Genomic DNA, 24,790 nt, shown 5'->3' with positions numbered 1-24,790 from the left:
GAGCAGAACCAGAACCACTGAGACCTGGACCAGACGGAGGTTCGGATCGGACTGTTAGTGTGTAGTTAGCTGTTAGCTCTGTTAGCTCAGATTAGCTTGATCCTGTGATGGAGTGTCCCGGAGGAGGGGGGGCGGTGCTAGGCCCTGCTAACGTCCCGGCCTTCCTCACAAAACTGTGGACTCTGGTGGAAGATCCGGACACCGACCCGCTCATCTGCTGGAGCCCGGTACTTAGCTTAGCATAGCACAGCTAGCAGAAGACAGCTGCTAGCTGCTAGCTGTCAGCTGCAACAGGTTTCACAAACTGAGCTTTCATTTAAACAGTTATATACAAGTAAATAAAGAATACTACATAAATACAATTCATACAAACACATAGGCCTATTAACAAGAACAATACAAACACATGTAAACATTAACATTATAAACATATACAAACATTAAGAATACAAACACATGTAAACATTAACAATACAAACACATGTAAACATTAACAATACAAACACATGCAAACATTAAGAATACAAACACATGTAAACATTAACAATACAAACACATGTAAACATTAACAATACAAACACATGCAAACATTAACAATACAAACACATGCAAACATTAACAATACAAACACATGCAAACATTAACAATACAAACACATGTAAACATTAACATTATAAACATATACAAACATTAACAATACAAACACATGTAAACATTAACAATACAAACACATGTAAACATTAACATTATAAACATATACAAACATTAAGAATACAAACACATGTAAACATTAACATTATAAACATATACAAACATTAACATAACAAACACATGTAAACATTAAGAATACAAACACATGTAAACAACCCTTCTGTAGGTCTGAACCGTTACTGCTGTTCTACTAAAGTTCAGTACGCTGTGTGTTACCGAAGTGATTGAAACTTACTGTGTGTGTGTGTGTGTGTGTGTGTGTGTGTGTGTGTGTGTGTGTGTGTGTGTGTGTGTGTGTGTGTGTGTGTGTGTGTGTGTGTGTGTGTGTGTGTGTGTGTGTGTGTGTGTGTGTGTGTGTGTCAGAGTGGAACCAGTTTCCATGTGTTTGATCAGGGTCGTTTCTCTAAAGAAGTTCTCCCAAAGTTCTTCAAACACAACAACATGGCCAGCTTCATCCGGCAGCTCAACATGTGTGAGTACACAGCATTATATCTTTGTATAAGCTATTCAGTATTCACTGTTTATGGCTTTACTATGTGTGAGTACAATCTATTTCCTGTAAACAGAAAGTGTTTTTGTGATGTCAGTGCATGACATTAAGGATTTTGTGCCCTGTGGGCCATCTAAGCTAATTTACAGATGGCCCTGAGCCCAATAGAGATTGCCCTGAAAAATGCGCGCGGACGAAATGGCACGAAGGGTTTGGGGGGCCTCCCCCTAGAACATTTAGATGTTAGCAGGTCTTAGATGCTGTCTGGTGCATTCTCTAGACTGAATTAGAAGATGAACCAGCACAATATTATATTCTACAATTTCAATTTTATTCTTAATTTCACTTGTTTGTTCTTGTTTGTGTTTGCTCTCTTGCATGCCCTGCATAGCTATAAGAAATACTTAAGTTGTTGGTCAAGACACTTTCCATCTGATGAAGGCAAATGCCTTCCCAAAAGTAAAAAAGTAGAAAACATTACATTCAGTTGTAACTGCCAAAACAAACATTATTTACACTATTATGGCCCCTGTTCAAAATGTTTGTAATGTTATCTGCTGTAAGTTGGTCAAACGAATGCCTCCTCATCCGGAAGCTGACCGAGCAGACCCGAGCAGCAGTCGAGGAGCCGAGCGCATCCGCGAAGCACACAAAATGGCGACGTCAGAGTTCCCGTTAGCCGGCAAATCTAAATCTCTTCGGTCAAAATAATTTCCCTTTAGCGCAATACCGCTTCAGTTGCGCCACTTATGTGACAGACAAGAAGAGTCAATTCTAATGTCTAACACATAATGTGGAGAAAGAGATGTGCTGTCTGGGTTGATTGTGCGTTGATCTGTTGGTAATGCCTCGGGGTTCCGGTGGGCATGTAAACAAATGCATAATGCTGCGCTATACTTTGTGGCCTCACCCAGTTGCATAGCAACGCTTATTGTTTAGGTGTCTTTTAATAAGCAGGTAGTCATATCATTAGCTAGAACTAGCTGGATCTGATCCATATGGACATAAACGCGAGTGAAGTCTAATCTGACGGGAGAGAGAGATCAGCTGCTGCTGACGAGTCGACACGCAGCTCTGCATGATCACATGCAGCGGTGAGCGGACAAAACACACACTCCAGGTTAGAATATCACACGTAGCTATTTTAATCACCTCTCAAACTACCGTAACTACTTATAGATATGTTTAGTTTTACTGTCGGGTCACTCATTACTGGATCCGCGAGCTGCATGATACTGGTATAATAGATTGTCCGATCGGGCAACCAGCAGGTGAGGCTTCATTGCCCGAGCTAAATACTAGATGGCCATCGGGCCATCGGGCAGTCCTTAATGTCGAGCCCTGGATGTTCTTCAGTGTTTATATCTCTGTGCTCCTGTCTGACTGTATGTCTCTGTATCTCTGTCTGACTATGTCTCTGTATCTCTGTCTGACTGTATGTCTCTGTATCTCTGTCTGACTGTATGTCCCTGTATCTCTGTCTGACTGTATGTCTCTGTATCTCTGTCTGACTGTATGTCCCTGTATCTCTGTCTGACTGTATGTCCCTGTATCTCTGTCTGACTGTATGTCTCTGTATCTCTGTCTGACTGTATGTCCCTGTATCTCTGTCTGACTGTATGTCCCTGTATCTCTGTCTGACTGTATGTCCCTGTATCTCTGTCTGACTGTATGTCTCTGTGTCTCTGTCTGACTGTATGTCTCTGTATCTCTGTCTGACTGTATGTCCCTGTATCTCTGCCTGACTGTATGTCTCTGTATCTCTGTCTGACTGTATGTCCCTTTATCTCTGTCTGACTGTATGTCCCTGTATCTCTGTCTGACTGTATGTCTCTGTATCTCTGTCTGACTGTATGTCCCTGTATCTCTGTCTGACTGTATGTCTCTGTATCTCTGCCTGACTGTATGTCTCTGTATCTCTGTCTGACTGTATGTCTCTGTATCTCTGTCTGACTGTATGTCCCTGTATCTCTGCCTGACTGTATGTCTCTGTATCTCTGTCTGACTGTATGTCTCTGTATCTCTGTCTGACTGTATGTCTCTGTGTCTCTGTCTGACTGTATGTCTCTGTATCTCTGTCTGACTGTATGTCCCTGTATCTCTGCCTGACTGTATGTCTCTGTATCTCTGTCTGACTGTATGTCCCTTTATCTCTGTCTGACTGTATGTCCCTGTATCTCTGTCTGACTGTATGTCTCTGTATCTCTGTCTGACTGTATGTCCCTGTATCTCTGTCTGACTGTATGTCTCTGTATCTCTGTCTGACTGTATGTCCCTGTATCTCTGTCTGACTGTATGTCCCTGTATCTCTGTCTGACTGTATGTCTCTGTATCTCTGTCTGACTGTATGTCCCTGTATCTCTGTCTGACTGTATGTCTCTGTATCTCTGTCTGACTGTATGTCTCTGTATCTCTGTCTGACTGTATGTCTCTGTATCTCTGTCTGACTGTATGTCCCTGTATCTCTGTCTGACTGTATGTCTCTGTATCTCTGTCTGACTGTATGTCCCTGTATCTCTGTCTGACTGTATGTCCCTGTATCTCTGTCTGACTGTATGTCCCTGTATCTCTGCCTGACTGTATGTCTCTGTATCTCTGTCTGACTGTATGTCCCTGTATCTCTGTCTGACTGTATGTCTCTGTATCTCTGTCTGACTGTATGTCTCTGTATCTCTGCCTGACTGTATGTCCCTGTATCTCTGTCTGACTGTATGTCTCTGTATCTCTGTCTGACTGTATGTCTCTGTATCTCTGTCTGACTGTATGTCTCTGTATCTCTGTCTGACTGTATGTCTCTGTATCTCTGTCTGACTGTATGTCCCTTTATCTCTGTCTGACTGTATGTCCCTGTATCTCTGTCTGACTGTATGTCTCTGTATCTCTGCCTGACTGTATGTCTCTGTATCTCTGTCTGACTGTATGTCTCTGTATCTCTGCCTGACTGTATGTCCCTGTATCTCTGTCTGACTGTATGTCTCTGTATCTCTGCCTGACTGTATGTCTCTGTATCTCTGCCTGACTGTATGTCTCTGTATCTCTGTCTGACTGTATGTCTCTGTATCTCTGTCTGACTGTATGTCCCTGTATCTCTGTCTGACTGTATGTCCCTGTATCTCTGTCTGACTGTATGTCTCTGTATCTCTGTCTGACTGTATGTCTCTGTATCTCTGTCTGACTGTATGTCTCTGTATCTCTGCCTGACTGTATGTCTCTGTATCTCTGTCTGACTGTATGTCTCTGTATCTCTGTCTGACTGTATGTCCCTTTATCTCTGTCTGACTGTATGTCCCTTTATCTCTGTCTGACTGTATGTCTCTGTATCTCTGTCTGACTGTATGTCCCTTTATCTCTGTCTGACTGTATGTCTCTGTATCTCTGTCTGACTGTATGTCCCTGTATCTCTGTCTGACTGTATGTCTCTGTATCTCTGTCTGACTGTATGTCCCTGTATCTCTGTCTGACTGTATGTCCCTGTATCTCTGTCTGACTGTATGTCTCTGTATCTCTGTCTGACTGTATGTCTCTGTATCTCTGTCTGACTGTATGTCTCTGTATCTCTGCCTGACTGTATGTCTCTGTATCTCTGTCTGACTGTATGTCTCTGTATCTCTGTCTGACTGTATGTCCCTTTATCTCTGTCTGACTGTATGTCCCTTTATCTCTGTCTGACTGTATGTCTCTGTATCTCTGTCTGACTGTATGTCCCTTTATCTCTGTCTGACTGTATGTCTCTGTATCTCTGTCTGACTGTATGTCCCTGTATCTCTGTCTGACTGTATGTCTCTGTATCTCTGTCTGACTGTATGTCTCTGTATCTCTGTCTGACTGTATGTCCCTTTATCTCTGTCTCTCAGACGGGTTCAGGAAGGTGGTGCACATCGAACAGGGGGGGCTGGTAAAGCCTGAGAGAGACGACACAGAGTTCCAGCATCCCTTTTTCCTCCGAGGACAGGAACACCTGCTGGAGAACATAAAGCGCAAAGTCACTACTGTACGTGCGTACACACACACACACACACACACACACACACACACACACACACACACACACACACACACACACACACACACACACACACACACACACACACACACACACACACCTGTGCTGTCCCCATGGCAACAGCTTGTGTCTGTGTTGTGATTGGTCCAGGTGTCGTCGGTGCGTCCGGAGGAAGTGAAGGTTTCTTCAGACGACGTCAACAAGATCCTGAGTGACGTGCAGCTGATGAAAGGGAAACAGGAGACCATCGACTCCAGGATCATCGCCATGAGACAGTATGGATCCACACATTGCTGACCCAGGGCTGACCCATTGCTAACTCAGGGCTGACCCACTGCTGACCCAGGACTAACCCATTGCTGACACAGGGCTGACCCATTGCTGACCCATTGCTAACTCAGGGCTGACCCATTGCTAACCCATTGCTAACTCAGGGCTGACCCATTGCTGACCCATTGCTAACTCAGGGCTGACCCATTGCTAACTCAGGGCTGACCCATTGCTGACCCATTGCTAACTCAGGGCTGACCCATTGCTGACCCATTGCTAACTCAGGGCTGACCCATTGCTAACTCAGGGCTGACCCACTGCTGACCCAGGACTAACCCATTGCTGACACAGGGCTGACCCATTGCTAACTCAGGGCTGACCCATTGCTGACACAGGGCTGACCCATTGCTAACTCAGGGCTGACCCATTGCTGACACAGGGCTGACCCATTGCTAACTCAGGGCTGACCCATTGCTGACCCATTGCTAACCCATTACTAACTCAGGGCTGACCCATTGCTGACCCATTGCTAACCCATTGCTAACTCAGGGCTGACCCATTGCTAACTCAGGGCTGACCCATTGCTGACCCATTGCTAACCGATTGCTAACTCAGGGCTGACCCATTGCTGACCCATTGCTAACTCAGGGCTGACCCACTGCTGACCCATTGCTAACTCAGGGCTGACCCATTGCTGACCCATTGCTAACTCAGGGCTGACCCATTGCTAACCGATTACTAACTCAGGGCTGACCCATTGCTGACCCATTGCTAACTCAGGGCTGACCCATTGCTGACCCATTGCTAACTCAGGGCTGACCCATTGCTGACCCATTGCTAACCCATTGCTAACTCAGGGCTGACCCATTGCTAACCCATTGCTAACTCAGGGCTGACCCATTGCTAACCCATTGCTGACCCAGGGCTGACCCATTGCTAACTCAGGGCTGACCCATTGCTGACCCATTGCTAACTCAGGGCTGACCCATTGCTGACCCATTGCTAACTCAGGGCTGACCCATTGCTAACCCATTGCTGACCCATTGCTAACTCAGGGCTGACCCATTGCTAACTCAGGGCTGACCCATTGCTAACCCATTGCTAACTCAGGGCTGACCCATTGCTGACCCATTGCTAACCCATTGCTAACTCAGGGCTGACCCATTGCTGACCCATTGCTAACCCATTGCTAACTCAGGGCTGACCCATTGCTGACCCATTGCTAACTCAGGGCTGACCCATTGCTAACTCAGGGCTGACCCATTGCTGACCCATTGCTAACTCAGGGCTGACCCATTGCTGACCCATTGCTAACCCATTGCTAACCCATTGCTAACTCAGGGCTGACCCATTGCTAACTCAGGGCTGACCCATTGCTAACTCAGGGCTGACTCAGGGCTGACCCATTGCTTACCCATTGCTAACCCATTGCTAACCCATTGCTAACCCATTGCTAACTCAGGGCTGACCCATTGCTGACCCATTGCTGACCCATTGCTAACCCATTGCTAACTCAGGGCTGACCCATTGCTGACCCATTGCTAACTCAGGGCTGACTCATTGCTGACCCATTGCTAACCCATTGCTAACTCAGGGCTGACCCATTGCTGACCCAGGGCTAACCCATTGCTAACCCAGGGCTAATCTGTATGTGCAGAGGGAATGGGTTAATCCAGGTTCAGGGTCTTTCTTTCTACCCGTAGGTAGATTTAGTTTGCAGAGAAGAAGACAAGGGTTCCATCCTGACTCTAAACACAAACAACAGACACATCTCTAATAAAAGGACTAGTAAAAAGTACAAGTACACCCTGCTCCGTCAAATCTCAAAATATTTAAAAACATTTAAGAAGGAAAACACTAGTACAATCATGGACATTCAAAATTCATAATTACATAAATAAATAGGCATCTGTGTGACACTCCTATGATGTGTTCATTTGTGCAATAGCTGCTGGGATAAAACTGTTTTCACAGCGCTTCGTTCTACTCTTTGGGACGAGTAACCTCCGGCCCGAAGGAACAAGCGTCAGAGGGTGGGAGTCATGGTGTCATGGTCTCATATGGAGCTGGATAACCACTGTCACTGCCTGAGGTACAGGGTCTCCAGGTTTAGCTGTCACTGCCTGAGGTACAGGGTCTCCAGGTTTAGCTGTCACTGCCTGAGGTACAGGGTCTCCAGCTTTAGCTGTCACTGCCTGAGGTACAGGGTCTCCAGCTTTAGCTGTCACTGCCTGAGGTACAGGGTCTCCAGGTTTAGCTGTCACTGCCTGAGGTACAGGGTCTCCAGGTTTAGCTGTCACTGCCTGAGGTACAGGGTCTCCAGGTTTAGCTGTCACTGCCTGAGGTACAGGGTCTCCAGGTTTAGCTGTCACTGCCTGAGGTACAGGGTCTCCAGGTTTAGCTGTGGCTCACCAATCAGTCAGCTGGACCACTTTACGATCTGACTCAGAGAGTTTCTGCTCTTTAAAGTCAGGTTACCAAACCATGACATTAATGTCCTGGTCCTGGTTCTGAGTTCTGGTTCTGAGTTCTGAATGTGTGTTGCAGGGAGAACGAGGCTCTGTGGAGAGAGGTGGCCAGCCTGAGGCAGAAACACGTCCAACAGCAGAAAGTCGTCAACAAGGTAAAGTAAAATACAACATCACAATACGTTAGCACGTTAGCATGCGATCTAAACCTCTCTGTTCCTCTGCAGCTGATCCACTTCCTGGTGTCTCTCGTCCAGTCCAACCGGGTCCTGGGAGTCAAGAGGAAAATGTGAGTTAACATATATTGTTTATTTTATAACATTTATTTTTAATACATGTGCAATTTCCCTTCTCCAGTCGATCATAGGTGATCACAGGTGATCATAGGTGATCACAGGTGATCATAGGTGATCATAGGTGATCACAGGTGATCATAGGTGATCACAGGTGATCATAGGTGATCATAGGTGATCACAGGTGATCACAGGTGATCACAGGTGAACCCAGGTGAACACAGGTGATCACAGGTGATCACAGGTGATCACAGGTGAACCCAGGTGATCACAGGTGAACCCAGGTGAACACAGATGAACACAGGTGATCACAGGTGAACCCAGGTGATCACAGGTGAACCCAGGTGATCACAGGTGAACCCAGGTGAACACAGATGAACACAGGTGATCACAGGTGATCACAGGTGAACCCAGGTGAACACAGATGAACACAGGTGATCACAGGTGAACACAGGTGATCACAGGTGAACCCAGGTGATCACAGGTGAACCCAGGTGAACCCAGGTGAACACAGATGAACACAGGTGAACACAGGTGAACACAGGTGAACACAGGTGAACACAGGTGATCACAGGTGAACCCAGGTGATCACAGGTGAACACAGGTGAACACAGATGAACACAGGTGATCACAGGTGAACCCAGGTGATCACAGGTGAACACAGGTGATCACAGGTGAACCCAGGTGATCACAGGTGAACACAGGTGAACACAGGTGAACACAGGTGAACACAGATGAACACAGGTGATCACAGGTGAACCCAGGTGAACACAGATGAACACAGGTGATCACAGGTGAACACAGGTGATCACAGGTGAACACAGGTGAACCCAGGTGATCACAGGTGATCACAGGTGAACACAGGTGATCACAGGTGAACACAGGTGAACACAGATGAACACAGGTGATCACAGGTGAACCCAGGTGATCACAGGTGAACCCAGGTGAACACAGATGAACACAGGTGATCACAGGTGAACACAGGTGATCACAGGTGAACACAGGTGAACACAGGTGACCACAGGTGAACACAGGTGATCACAGGAGCCACGGAGAAACCTCACTTTAGCATATTAAAGAATATTCCTACTGGTTTTTATAAACGTTTTAACGCTGTAAACATAAAAGTGTTATGGAGAACATAGTAATATATATTTACCAACCACTGTCCCAGCTATGGGCAAATAGCAGGGGCAGATGGGGCTCATAGCCGTGGAAGGCAACCCATCGAGGAGAAGGACACTCTGAACTAAAACCAGGACTGAGAGGAGTTGCGCCCCCCAGTCCTTAATCAGCTTAGTAAAGCCAACCATGAAGAACAAAGTAATCCCAAATCCTATACTTCCAGCAGCGGTATGGAGAACCGGGATGACTGGAAGCGATGATGGAGGGTTCGTCTGAGGACGACCTAGAGAGAATACATATTTACACTGTATTAAAACATATTTACAGTGTATTAATACGTATTAATTAGGGGTGTAACAGTATACGTACCCGTACGGGCCCTTCGGTTCGGTACACGTGTGCACCAAAGTGTACCGAACGAATATAACGTTAAACTTAAAACAATTGAGAACGTGAACAACTTTTTGGAAGTAATCTCAGGTGCTGCTCACATTGGGTTCAACGCGTCATAGAGCGAGTCATTTCATTGGACGAGAGGCATACTATGAGAGCTGGTCACAGGGATGCGTTCAAATATAGTCAGTAATTTGAGGAACTGTCGAAATGGCGAACGCAGATAAAGTTGAGCTCGAAAATCCTCCAGCATCATTGAAGTCTCCGGTTTGGGAACACTTTGGTTTCGCAGTTACGTACAAGGATGACGGACAAAGACAGGTGGACCGAACCAAAGCTGTTTGTCAGCATTGTTCAACTAACATTGGTTACGCGGCTGGCAATACATCAAATTTGCACACTCATTTGAAAAGGCATCACCCGAACGTGAATATCACCGGTACCAAAAGAAAAAAGACTGAAGTGCAAACCCAACTCCCGCTAGCATTTAAGCCTCACCACTCGCAACAAGTTCAGACCGAGCCAAAGCTATTCAGTGATGCAAATTAGTCGCTTTTCGGCGCCTCCCGCTTTTTTAACGCTGCTTTGGGTGACTTGTGTAATTCGTGGAGAACCGAAGAGTTTTCGTTTTTTAGGGGGGGTCCGTCCGTTAGTCCGTCCGACTGACGGACGGACAACTTCTCACTTCAAAAAAGAAGAAGAAATCTAGATCGCAAAATAATTAAACAAGCGAGTGCCAGTTTTTCCTGGCCAAGGAAACGTTCCTTGAACACAACACGAGCGTAACGTGTCTTCACCATAAGTCTTCACGTGGTTATGTCTCGTCTGAAAGTAACGGAGAGCATCGGAACGCTGCTCCAGCTCTTCAAATATTGCAGTACCCATAAGGAGCCGTACACATGCCGCAGTGTTTGCGTGGCTGTGTCTTTAGTTGTAAGCACAGTGGCGATCTGTTGTCACTAGCATCTGGTTAGCTAGCTATGCTAACGGATTTTAAAGAGCTTTTCTACAACCAGGTGGAAGAGAGCTCTCTCCTGAGAGGCTCAAATAACCTCAGCTCAGTGAGGTTCAGGCACACCTTGATATGATCATTATAATTATTAATGAGAAATTATAGACTAAATGAAAAACAGGTATAATATGACAGTAACAAAAAAGTTGTTAAAAATAACAAGAATAGAGTTTAAAAGGGGAGTGATTTGTAAAATATCCAAAAACAAGAATCTGCTTACAGTTCTGTTTCAAATGTGTGTTGAGAGTAGGCTTGGGCGGTATGACGGTATTACGGTATACCAGAGTATTTCGAAATACCGTCGGTATGATTTTCAATACCGTGACGTCACAGACTGTGCGCCAAATCACAGATGCGTTTCATTCTATTACACTGACACGGAGTTTTGACAGGGACGACATTGGTTGTAATGCACGGCACGCGCCAGCAGAGGGCAGGGGAGGGCAGTCCGTCTTTCCCGCTCTCAGAGCTCAGCACAGAGCTGAGCTGAGCAAGATGGCGGCAGCATTTGCCGGCCCCGAACTCGGACAACTAGTAAAAAAGAAAAATGCCTCTGCGCCTGTTTGGGACTATTTTGGGTTTACTCGTCGCCAGTGACTTCATCCAGCACAACGAGAGACAGAGGCACTTCTTTGGGAATGTTTAAGATGGGGTGAGTGAGTGTTGACATTTTTTAATCCTATGCAACTGGTTGATGGTTTTGTAGTCGAGGTCGGACGGTTTTAAAAACGAAAGCATTTACGTGCTAAACATTCACGCGAGTAATCCAATGGATCAAATGGAAATAAGGTTTTTAACACATGCACGGAATAATATTGCCAAACTAGTTCGTGAATATAGCAAACTTTATTCAATAAGTCAAGTATTTACTCCCAGAAAATGTTTATGTATGATGATATATTGTTAACTTAGCTCACTATGGAAACAACGTCGGACATCTACAAACGCGTCCTGTATCCGATCTCAAAATGTGCCATTTGCACAATGTGTCCTGTATGCAGCCCTTGTTTTGCACTTGCGCGCACGTCGCGGCACTTTGCGAGCGTCTACCGGCTCGGGCTGCATTTTACACCGAACATATAATATACCGTTCAAAACATCTATTTGCCGCCGAACGCCACCTCACTCAAGTCGACCCAAGTTATACCGTCAGTGGCGGCTGGTGGAAAATATTTTTGGTGGGGCTGTTGATATACTGAGTAAAAGAAATTTTGGGGGGAGAAATGACCCCTTAAATTGGGACTGATACCGTCATATACCGTATACCACGGTATGATGTCAGCAAGGTATGACGGTATGAAAGAAATGATACCGCCCATGCCTAGTTGAGAGATGTATCCATAGATCTCCTCATGTTGCTCTCAAAGTGCACCAGGTTGATGCTTTTTACTTCAATATTTAAAAAAAAAACTTCCCGGGGGAGCATGCCCCCGGACCCCCCTAGAGGAGGTTAGGTCCCCCCCACTTAAATCATGTTCACATGGATAGGATACTAAATACATTTGCACACATCTTTTGTCCATATCTTTCTGCTTTGGTGGTCATGCTACGCCGTGCACGTGCACACATACGTGAGTCATGGTGAGATCTCTGGATTCAGAGGTTGCTTTTTCTTTGCACAGCATGAAAGAAAGGCCAGATGAATGGGCTGTGATTTTAGTTTTTTTAAGCAGAGGTTGAGTTCAATCATTTGTACGGCCCTCGGAGGATGTTGTAAAAATTGAAAAGAAAAAGGTTCCCCCCCCCCCCCTGCTGTAAATAATAATAAAAACCCTTGATTTATAACTTAACATCTCCGTCTCTATTGATCTGAGTATATTATCAAGAACAGATAATTAAAGCTTTATAGCGCAGGCCTTTGTCAGATGGTATTACGCTGTTTCTTTTTGCTTCGAATAGTTCTCTCTTTTTTCACCATACCTGTGTTTGCATCAGTGGCTATTACAAACGCCAAATCTCCTTATGTTGCCATGTTAGCAAAGCGCTACCTGGCTGTATCTGCTACCTCTGTCCCTAGAGAGGGTGTTCTCCACAGCAGGAGACATTGTTAGTGCCAGCAGATCTGCCCTTTCAGCAAGCAATGTGGACAAGTTCATCTTTCTTTAACAAAACATGAAAATACAACGACAAGCAAGTCCTAATGTCAAGCTGGCTGCTTAGGTACGAGTACAGTACAGTTCAAATACAGATGATTTCAGTTCATCGAAATGCTGCGCCTGTTTATTTTATCATATTTTGTATTTATTTGAGTGAATATTCAGAGTTTAATAATAATTTAAAAACAAACAAGAAATATTTTATTTTTTGTGATAATTTTTTCTGCTGTACCGAAAGCGTACCGAACCGAACCGTGACCCAAAAATCGAGTTACGTACCGAACCGAAATGTTTGTGAACCGTTACACCCCTAGTATTAATACATATTTACATGGTATTAATACATATTTACATGGTATTAATTATGGATGCTCCGATCGCCAATTTTGGGGCCGATCGCCGGAATCAGTATCGGCCGATACCGATCGCCGATCGAGTGGGCGGGGCCTATGGGGATCTTCCATTTAAAGTGATGTTTACAACTCAGTTATTGCTCATTCTCTGGAGCTTCCACAAACAACAACAAACATAATTAGTACATTCAACTGAAGTACATTATTCAAGTATTTTGTACACTCCAAGATGACGGCGCGTGTGTGTGCAGCGGCTCTCAGCTCTCCAGTTTCGCGCTTGTTTGTTTTGTTAGTTTTTATGTGTCTACCTGGCGATCTCTGTCAAGCAAATCGTGTATACAGCCGTATGGATTTAGTCAACATTGGACTACGAAGTTACTCTCCTGTAACAAAACACTTCCAGCAGAATCACAACATACCGGATGACATATCGAGAGCACCGGGCTCTCCGTGGACTGTTGTCGGCTCTCATAAGTGGCGTAGACGGCGGAGGGAGAGGAAACAGAAGCGGGGGTGCCGAGCTGGTCTGCTAACCAGGCTAAGGAAACTGCCTCACAAACCCCCACTCCCGAGCCTCTTTCTGGCCAACGTCAGATCCATCGTGCCTAAGATAAGCGAGCTGGAGCTGCGGATAGACACCAACAACTTTGTCCGCAACTGCTGTGTGATGATTATGACTGAGACCTGGCTTCACCCCGGGATACCGGATGCTGCTGTGTAGTTAGCGGGGCGCACTATCCACCGTCAGGACCGCAACAGCGAGTCGGGTAAGCGCAAAGGAGGAAGACTTTGTGTTTACATAAACAATGACTGGTGTTCACAGAGTCGAACTGTAGACAGTTACTCCTCCCCTTACATCGAAGCTCTGACGGTCATATGCCGGCCTTTCTACCTCCCTAGAGAGCTAACTGTAGTATCTATCACAGCTGTTTATATACCTCCAGACGCTAATACTGGCTTAGCCCTCACCCACCTCCATACTGCCATTTGCAAACTGCAGCAGGCTCACCCTGATGGAGTACACATTGTCGCTGGTGATTTTAACCGGGCATCCTTAAAGACTGTTCTTCCAAAATTCAGCCAATATGTGAAAAGTGCCACCAGAGAGGGAAACATACTAGATCATGTTTACTGCAACATCAAGCAGGCATACAGAGCAGTGACACAGCCACATGTCGGCCAGTCAGACCATCTGTCACTGCATCTCATTCCAGCCTACACCCCCATCAGGAGACAATCCAAGCCCATCACAAAACATATTGACACCTGGCCTGATGACGCCCTCTCTAGTTTATAGGACTGCTTCAGTAGCACAGAGTGGAGCATATTTGAAAACCAAGACCTCAGTGACTACACCCAAGCTGTACTCTCCTACATCTCATTCTGTGCTGGGAACGTTACTGTGAGGAAACGAACCAGAGTTTTCCCAAATCAGAAACCCTGGATGACAGGCGAAGTGCGGCTTCTCATCAGAGAGCGCAACGCCACCTTCAGATCAGGGGACAGAGAGAAGTACAGCACTGCTAGAGGAAATCTCAAGAGGGGAATTAAAGCTGCTAAGGAGAGCTACAGGAGAAAAATGGAGGGTCATATCTCAGATAACAACCCACGGCAAATATGGCAGGGAATACAGAACCTCACAAATGACCAGGGCAGAATCACTACAGCAGTCCATTCTGACGCCTTGCTCGCAGAGGAATTCAACAGTTTCTTTGCACGGTTTGAGGCAGTCAGACCAACAGCGCCCCCTCCAGTCTACAGCAGCACCTCACTAACACTCCATCAACAACAAGTGAGACGAGAACTGAGGTTAGTGAACCCCAGGAAAGCTGCAGGACCTGACGCTGTACCTGGGAAGGTACTTGTGTCATGTGCGGACCAACTATCTGAGATTTTCCCCAGGATTTTCAATCTCTCCCTGACCCAAGCCAAGCCATCATCCCATCATGCTTAAAATCAGCAAACATAATCCCCGCCCCCAAAACAACCGCAGCCCAAATAACTTCAGGCCCATTGCCCAAACATCGGTGGTTATGAAATGCTTTGAGCGGCTGGTCTCACATCACATCAAGGCCTGCCCCCCCCCAGCCTTCGGTCCTCATCAGTTTGCCTTCAGGCCAAACCGCTCCACGGAGGATGCCATTGCCATAACCCTCCACACCACACGAAGCCACCCGGAGCATCCAGGGAACTATGCTCGGCTTCTCTTCATAGATTACAGCTCAGCCTTCAACACCATCCTCCCTGACATCCTCATCAATACACTTCTTGACCTCCACCTGCCCCCTCCACCTGCCCCCCTCCACCTGCCCCCCTCCACCTGCCCCCCTCCACCTGCCCTCCTCCACCTGCCCCCCTCCACCTGCCCCCCTCTACCTGCCCCCCTCCACCTGCCCCCCTCCACCTGCCCCCCTCCACCTGCGCCTGGATAAAAGGTTTCCTCACAAACAGACCACAATGTGTGAAACTCTCTCCTCCACCCTAACACTCAGCACTGGCTCTCCTCAGGGCTGTGTGCTAAGCCCACTCCTGTATGCCTTATACACGCATGACTGCTCTCCCACCTACCCTTCAAACACCATCATTAAATATGCAGACGACACCACCGTCACCGGGCTCGTCTCAGGAGGTGATGAGACAGCCTATAGAGAGGAGGTCTGGAAACTGACTGAGTGGTGCGCGGTCAGCAAGCTACTGCTAAACTCAATAAAAACAAAATAAATTATCATCGATTTCAGGAGAACCAGCATAGACCACGCCCCCCTCTACATTAACGGGGACTGTGTAGAGAGGGTGCCTTCATTTAAATTCCTGGGAGTCCACATCTCCCAGGAGCTCACCTGGTCCACAAACACCACAGCAGTGATACTGAGACTGCTCAGGAAGAACCATCTGAACCAGTAGCTGCTGGTGACCTTCTATCGCTCTACAGCTGAGAGCGTCCTCACTGCGTCTCTGCTTGGTATGCAGGGTGCTCGGCTGCCGACAGGAAGGCTCTGCAGAGGGTCATTAACACGGCCAGAGGATTATTGGCTGCCCTCCCTGGAAGACATCACCAGCTCTCGCTGCCTCAGGAGGACCGGTTCCATCCTGAAGGACTCATCCCACCCAGCCCGTCATCTGTTCGACCTGCTGCCCTCGGGCCAGCGCTACCGTTCACTGAAAGCCCGCACCTCTAGACTCACAAACAGCTCCTTCCCATGGGCCATTAGGACATTAAACACACAGAAACAACTCCCCATATCCCCACTGAGCAATAACCATGATCTGTCTCTATTTATACACTGTAATATTTATCATATATGTTTTATCATAATTCTATTTTACTCATTTATTTATTAATCCTGCTCATCTACATGACGATCCGAAGCTGTGTGCGCTACATGCTGGTCGTAACTGTCAGACCTTTTAATCTGTGTTTTAATATGTCTGTTTTCAAAGCACTCGCTGGAGCAGTGACTATAGATCTCGTTGTATTCTGCCAAGACAATAAAAGCTTTTGAATTTCATTTTTGAATTTGAAAGCTTACACTAGCTAAGTTTGTTAGGTCTAACTCTTGGTGTGTGTTTCGCTCTGCTCACCGGTCCGTCAGCGTCCGTCCGCCCGTCAGCGGGCGGAGCTGCAGGATTTCTGCTTCAAACACGCTTTATTGTCTTTATCCCTAGTATTCATAAATATTTACCGTGTTTGTATTAATACTTGTAACTAAATGTACTTCCTGTCTGCAGTCCTCTGATGCTGAATGACTCTAGCTCCGCCCACTCCCTGCCCAAATACAGTCGGCCGTTCTCATTGGAGCAGGTAGGGTGTGTGTGTGTGTGTGTGTGTGTGTGTGTGTGTGTGTGTGTGTGTGTGTGTGTGTGTGTGTGTGTGTGTGTGTGTGTGTGTGTGTGTGTGTGTGTGTGTGTGTGTGTGTGTGTGTGTGTGTGTGTGTGTGTGTGTGTGTGTGTGTGTGTGTGTGTGTGTGTGTGTGTGTGTGTGTGTGTGTGTGTGTGTGTGTGTGTGTGTGTGAGACCTCCCTTCACCTGCAGGGTGTGTGTTTGTGTTCTCAGGCTGCAGCCAGTCTGTTCCCAGCTGACCCCACCCTCACCTCTGGACCAATCATCTCAGACCTCACAGATGTGGCCACGCCCCCAGCCGACAGTGTGCTCAGTGATTGGTCAGATTCAGGGTGAGAACCAATCAAATCATTCTGTTTTGAAGCCTGTCGGCCAATGAGCAGCCTTCATTTCGCCTCCTCAGATTGGTCCGTCACTTACAGCAAATCCTCTTCCTGTTGCAGGGAGAGCCAATCAGTGGAGGTCAAAGAGGAGCCGTCCAATCCTGTTGACTCACCTGTGGACACGCCCCTCTCTCCAACCACCTTCATCAACTCCATCCTACTGGACCATGAGCAGCCCCCCCTCAACCCCCCCAATACAGCCGGCCAATCGCCTACGTCCTCTGCCCCCTCCCCTCAGTGTCAGACGGTCGCCTGCATCGACAGGTGAGTCCCTTATATCCCCTGTAGGGACATGTGACCCAGACAGAAGGATTAGGACGCCCCCCCTCCCCCCCCCCCCCCAGTGTGCTGTAGATATTAATTGACCCCCCAGTGTGCTGTAGATATTAATTGACCCCCCAATGTACTGTAGATATTAATTGACCCCCCCCCCCAGTGTACTGTAGATATTAATTGACCCCCCAGTGTGCTGTAGATATTAATTGACCCCCCCCCCCCAGTGTACTGTAGATATTAATTGACCCCCCAGTGTACTGTAGATATTAATTGACCCCCCAGTGTACTGTAGATATTAATTGACCCCCCCCCCCAGTGTACTGTAGATATTAATTGACCCCCCAGTGTACTGTAGATATTAATTGACCCCCCCCCCCAGTGTACTGTAGATATTAATTGACCCCCCAATGTACTGTAGATATTAATTGACCCCCCCCCCCAGTGTACTGTAGATATTAATTGACCCCCCCTCCAGTGTACTGTAGATATTAATTGACCCCCCCAGTGTACTGTAGATATTAATTGACCCCCCAGTGTACTGTAGATATTAATTGACCCCTCCCAGTGTACTGTAGATATTAATTGACCCCCCCCAGTGTACTGTAGATATTAATTGACCCCTCCCAGTGTACTGTAGATATTAATTGACCCCCCCCAGTGTACTGTAGATATTAATTGACCCCTCCAGTGTACTGTAGATATTAATTGACCCCTCCCAGTGTACTGTAGATATTAATTGACCCCCCCCAGTGTACTGTAGATATTAATTGACCCCTCCCAGTGTACTGTAGATATTAATTGACCCCCCCCAGTGTACTGTAGATATTAATTGACCCCTCCCAGTGTACTGTAGATATTAATTGACCCCCCCCAGTGTACTGTAGATATTAATTGACCCCTCCCAGTGTACTGTAGATATTAATTGACCCCCTCCAGTGTACTGTAGATATTAATTGACCCCTCCAGTGTACTGTAGATATTAATTGACCCCCCCCCAGTGTACTGTAGATATTAATTGACCCCCCCAGTGTACTGTAGATATTAATTGACCCCCCCAGTGTACTGTAGATATTAATTGACCCCCCAGTGTACTGTAGATATTAATTGACCCCCTCCAGTGTACTGTAGATATTAATTGACCCCCCCCAGTGTACTATAGATATTAATTGACCCCTCCAGTGTACTGTAGATATTAATTGACCCCCCCAGTGTACTGTAGATATTAATTGACCCCCCCAGTGTACTGTAGATATTAATTGACCCCCCCCCAGTGTACTGTAGATATTAATTGACCCCCCCCAGTGTACTGTAGATATGAATTGACCCCCCCCCCAGTGTACTGTAGATATTAATTGACCCCCCCCAGTGTACTGTAGATATTAATTGACCCCCCCCAGTGTACTGTAGATATGAATTGACCCCCCCCCCAGTGTACTGTAGATATTAATTGACCCCCCCTCCAGTGTACTGTAGATATTAATTGACCCCCCCCCCAGTGTACTGTAGATATTAATTGACCCCTCCAGTGTACTGTAGATATTAGTTGACCCCCTCCAGTGTACTGTAGATATTAATTGACCCCCCCCCAGTGTACTGTAGATATTAATTGACCCCTCCCCCCCAGTGTACTGTAGATATTAATTGACCCCCCCCCCCCAGTGTACTGTAGATATTAATTGACCCCTCCCCCCCCAGTGTACTGTAGATATTAATTGACCCCCCCCCAGTGTACTGTAGATATTAATTGACCCCTCCCCCCCAGTGTACTGTAGATATTAATTGACCCCCCCCCCAGTGTACTGTAGATATTAATTGACCCCCCCCCAGTGTACTGTAGATATTAATTGACCCCTCCAGTGTACTGTAGATATTAAGTGACCCCCCCTCGAGTGTACTGTAGATATTAGTTGACTCCCCCTCCAGTGTACTGTAGATATTAATTGACCCCCCCTCCAGTGTACTGTAGATATTAATTGACCCCCCCTCCAGTGTACTGTAGATATTAATTGACCCCCCCAGTGTACTATAGATATTAAGTGACTCCCCCTCCAGTGTACTGTAGATATTAATTGACCCCCCAGTGTACTGTAGATATTAATTGACCCCCCCAGTGTACTATAGATATTAAGTGACTCCCCCCCCAGTGTACTGTAGATATTAATTGACCCCCCAGTGTACTGTAGATATTAATTGACCCCCCAGTGTACTCTAGATATTAGTTGACCCCCCAGTGTACTGTAGATATTAATTGACCCCCTCCAGTGTACTGTAGATATTAATTGACCCCCCCCAGTGTACTGTAGATATTAATTGACCCCCCCCCCCAGTGTACTGTAGATATTAATTGACCCCCCAGTGTACTGTAGATATTAATTGACCCCCCCAGTGTACTATAGATATTAAGTGACTCCCCCCCCAGTGTACTGTAGATATTAATTGACCCCCCAGTGTACTGTAGATATTAATTGACCCCCCAGTGTACTCTAGATATTAGTTGACCCCCCAGTGTACTGTAGATATTAATTGACCCCCTCCAGTGTACTGTAGATATTAATTGACCCCCCCCAGTGTACTGTAGATATTAATTGACCCCCCCCCCCAGTGTACTGTAGATATTAATTGACCCCCCCAGTGTACTGTAGATATTAATTGACCCCCCCCAGTGTACTCTAGATATTAGTTGACCCCCTCCAGTGTACTGTAGATATTAATTGACCCCCCCAGTGTACTGTAGATATTAATTGACCCCCCCCAGTGTACTGTAGATATTAATTGACCCCCCCCAGTGTACTGTAGATATTAATTGACCCCCCCCAGTGTACTGTAGATATTAATTGACCCCCCCCAGTGTACTGTAGATATTAATTGACCCCCCAGTGTACTGTAGATATTAATTGACCCCCCCCAGTGTACTGTAGATATTAATTGACCCCCCCCAGTGTACTGTAGATATTAATTGACCCCCCCCATTGTACTGTAGATATTAATTGACCCCCCCCAGTGTACTGTAGATATTAATTGACCCCCCCAGTGTACTGTAGATATTAATTGACCCCCCCGATTGTACTGTAGATATTAATTGACCCCCAGTGTACTGTAGATATTAATTGACCCCCAGTGTGCTGTAGATATTAATTGACCCCCCCCAGTGTACTGTAGATATTAATTGACCCCCAGTGTACTGTAGATATTAATTGACCCCCCCCAGTGTACTGTAGATATTAATTGACCCCCCCCATTGTACTGTAGATATTAATTGACCCCCAGTGTACTGTAGATATTAATTGACCCCCCCAGTGTACTGTAGATATTAATTGACCCCCCCGATTGTACTGTAGATATTAATTGACCCCCAGTGTACTGTAGATATTAATTGACCCCCCCCAGTGTACTGAAGATATTAATTGACCCCCAGTGTGCTGTAGATATTAATTGACCCCCAGTGTACTGTAGATATTAATTGACCCCCCCCAGTGTACTGTAGATATTAATTGACCCCCCCAGTGTACTGTAGATATTAATTGACCCCCCCCAGTGTACTGTAGATATTAATTGACCCCCAGTGTACTGTAGATATTAATTGACCCCCCCCAGTGTACTGTAGATATTAATTGACCCCCCCCATTGTACTGTAGATATTAATTGACCCCCAGTGTACTGTAGATATTAATTGACCCCCCAGTGTACTGTAGATATTAATTGACCCCCAGTGTACTGTAGATATTAATTGACCCCCCCCAGTGTACTGTAGATATTAATTGACCCCCCCCATTGTACTGTAGATATTAATTGACCCCCCAGTGTACTGTAGATATTAATTGACCCCCCCCAGTGTGCTGTAGATATTAATTGACCCCCAGTGTACTGTAGATATTAATTGACCCCCCCAGTGTGCTGTAGATATTAATTGACCCCCAGTGTACTGTAGATATTAATTGACCCCCCCCAGTGTACTGTAGATATTAATTGACCCCCAGTGTACTGTAGATATTAATTGACCCCCCCCAGTGTGCTGTAGATATTAATTGACCCCCAGTGTACTGTAGATATGAATTGACCCCCCCCAGTGTACTGTAGATATTAATTGACCCCCCCCAGTGTGCTGTAGATATTAATTGACCCCCAGTGTACTGTAGATATTAATTGACCCCCCCCAGTGTGCTGTAGATATTAATTGACCCCCAGTGTACTGTAGATATGAATTGACCCCCCCCAGTGTACTGAAGATATTAATTGACCCCCCCAGTGTACTGTAGATATTAATTGACCCCCCCAGTGTACTGTAGATATTAATTGACCCCCCCAGTGTACTGTAGATATTAATTGACCCCCCCAGTGTACTGTAGATATTAATTGACCCCCCCCAGTGTACTGTAGATATGAATTGACCCCCCCAGTGTACTGTAGATATTAATTGACCCCCCCAGTGTACTGAAGATATTAATTGACCCCCCCAGTGTACTGTAGATATTAATTGACCCCCCCAGTGTACTGTAGATATTAAGTGACCCCCCCAGTGTACTGTAGATATTAATTGACCCCCCCCAGTGTACTGTAGATATGAATTGACCCCCCCTTTGCTCTCAGATCCCCCCGCCCCCCCCCCTCTGCAGGTGGACTCTCACCTGACGTTTGGCGCCTCGTATCCACACGACCTGACAAGTGATTATTTACATTATTATTAGACACACACACACACACACACACACACACACACACACACACACACACACACACACACACACACACACACACACACACACACACACACACACACACACACACACACACACACACACACACACACACACACACACACACTAGGGGTTTCACAACTACCAATATTTACTAGTCGACACGTTTTTCAAAATAGCAGTCGACTACTCGTTACGTCATAATAGAGACACACAAAGAGAGGTTTACAACTGTATTTTCTATTGGAACTCATACAGTAACATTAAACACTGCATTTTAATTTGTGTTACATGGCTGAGTAAATAACAAACACTGGACTCACCAAAATCGACAGCAAAAAACTCTTGTTTACATAAATGCCACGTAAATCCAGTGCGCAACACTTTATTCGCTGTCCTCCACGATAACGTCCACCTTTCCATATTTTTGTTTTGAACACCAACGCATCGACATGTGAGGGAAGGAGGCTTGACCGCTTTCGGGTGACAGTGTTGCCTGCCAGGGAAAAAACCCTCTCACTCGGGGTGCTTGTGGCTGGAATAGCCAGGTAGCTCCTCGAAAGCGGGGGAAGCGGTGCACGTTTTCTGCCCACCACTACAGTGGATTATCCATTGTGGGGATATGCGGTGTCCGCTGGCAGTAATCCCGTAGCTCATCATCCGCATCACTGTTGACCCGTGTTTTCTTGCTGTTCGTTTGCCTCTGTTCAGTGCTGACGCCGGTCCGTTGCTCACTGGTGCTAGCATTACTGCTAGTGCTAGCTGTCGGCAGCGGGTGTCTCATCTTCAGATGGTTGCACATAGCAGATGCATTTGTATTGTACTTCAGTACAGCTGTACACAACTGACACTTCACTGTGGAGTTGGTTACATCTTCGTTGAAGTTCTGCCATACATAAGAATGTCGGACGTGTTTTGTAGCATTTTGCAGCACCTCGTTTACCTCCATTTTTTCACGACTAGTTGACTAGGGCCTACAGCGCCGACTAGTGGTAAAGGTAGTCGATTAGTTGGTGAAACCCCTAACACACACACACACATACACACACACACACACACACTCAGGTGTGAGTTGTCTCACCACGTGGACAGCTTAGACGTGTCTCTGTGTTTCAGGTGTGAGTTGTCTCACCACGTGGACAGTATTGACAGCGGTCTCCAGAGTCTCCTGAACTCTCAGGCTCTGAACTTTGACCCGTCTCCGCTGATGGAGGTGAGTCTGCTTCAGATCCACTAACTGTGACCTTCATCATTACCTCGTCCTCAATGTGTGTGTGTGTGTGTGTGTGTGTGTGTGTGTGTGTGTGTGTGTGTGTGTGTGTGTGTGTGTGTGTGTGTGTGTGTGTGTGTGTGTGTGTGTGTGTGTGTGTGTGTGTGTGTGTGTGTGTGTGTGTGTGTGTGTGTGTGTGTGTGTGTGTGTGTGTGTGTGTGTGTGTGTGTGTGTGTGTGTGTGTGTGTGTGTGTGTGTGTGTGTGTGTGTGTGTGTGTGTGTGTGTGTGTGTGTGTGTTTAGTTCTTCAGCTCGCCCTGCCCCTCGGGAGACTTCGACCTCGACAGTTTGGACACTGTGAGTTTATTTTACTTCCTGAGGATTTTAAATTGATTAAATCTATGAACACACTCTGATGTGACGGGAGGCAGAAATCAGCTGTTTGTGTTTCCTGTTAGCTGCTGTCTGACGACGCTCCCAACGGAGGAGAGGAGAGCATCTACACAGGTAACACACACACACACACACACACACACACACACACACACACACCCACACACACACACACACACACACACACACACACACACACACTCACACTCACCTATTTTGTATTTATATTTCAGTAAATGTAGTGTGGTGTTTGTAGTGGTAGTAGACATGTGACTCTTTGCTGCTCTCTTATTGGTGCAGGGGGGCAGCTGGTGCAGTACACAGGGGAAGGGGGTGGGGCCTACCTGCCCTCGCTGCTGGAGCTGGAGGCGGAGCCTTTCTTCATCTCTGATCCCCCCACTGATGACCCCGCCTCCACCCTGCTAAGCCCCGCCCACCTGGACTCTGACCTCTGACCTCACCCGTCACCTTGGCGACAGCCTCTTCTTCTACTGTTTCCCTTTAGATCCACGGTCCAATCAGAAACAGGCCTCACCATGTGACCGGGGTTTTCTGCATGTTTGTCTTTTGTGTAAAATATATAAACTGAAGAGTCCGAATATTTTCTGAGAAGTTTATCAAATTAATCTGTGATATAATATCAGTGTGTGACGTCATCAGTGTGTGACGTGTCAGCTGTTTCTCTGCTGTTTCAAACTCTAATAAACTCTCTTTTATAAACTCTCTCTCTCTTATAAACTACACACCTTTATAAACTCTCTTTTATAAATTACCCAGTTTA

The 24,790-nt window shown here is 46.4% G+C and overlaps 1 protein-coding gene across 2 annotated transcripts; it reads left to right on the top strand.

The window, feature by feature from the left end:
• The first annotated feature begins 91 nt into the window (after nt 1-91).
• Nucleotides 92-24,732, top strand: LOC307021147 (heat shock factor protein-like). Of its 2 annotated transcripts, none has more exons than XM_079652975.1 (14): nt 92-227; nt 1,075-1,183; nt 5,056-5,192; nt 5,355-5,479; nt 8,022-8,097; nt 8,170-8,231; nt 16,944-17,016; nt 17,268-17,386; nt 17,498-17,701; nt 22,301-22,375; nt 23,524-23,620; nt 23,920-23,973; nt 24,075-24,123; nt 24,310-24,732. In XM_079652975.1, exons 1-14 carry the CDS (start codon nt 108-110, stop codon nt 24,462-24,464), a joined length of 1,455 nt encoding a protein of 484 aa, XP_079509101.1. In that variant the 5' UTR covers nt 92-107; the 3' UTR covers nt 24,465-24,732. The 2 variants fall into 2 exon arrangements, with proteins under 2 accessions (XP_079509101.1, XP_079509100.1); XM_079652974.1 differs by having other exon boundaries at nt 23,473-23,620.
• Nucleotides 24,733-24,790: the final 58 nt, after the last annotated feature.

The sequence above is a fragment of the Notothenia rossii genome, assembly GCF_949606895.1.
Source record: "Notothenia rossii genome assembly, chromosome: 10".
Lineage (NCBI taxonomy): Eukaryota > Metazoa > Chordata > Actinopteri > Perciformes > Nototheniidae > Notothenia > Notothenia rossii.
This window is presented reverse-complemented; position numbering and strand designations above follow the sequence as displayed.

Coding starts and splice junctions, on each gene's coding strand:
- LOC307021147 (XM_079652974.1), top strand. CDS start 108: ATGGAGTGTCCCGGAGGAGGGGGGGCGGTGCTAGGCCCTGCTAACGTC. Junction 17,387..17,497: donor AGTGATTGGTCAGATTCAGG/GTGAGAACCAAT, acceptor TTCCTGTTGCAG/GGAGAGCCAATCAGTGGAGG. Junction 23,974..24,074: donor ACCTCGACAGTTTGGACACT/GTGAGTTTATTT, acceptor GTTTCCTGTTAG/CTGCTGTCTGACGACGCTCC.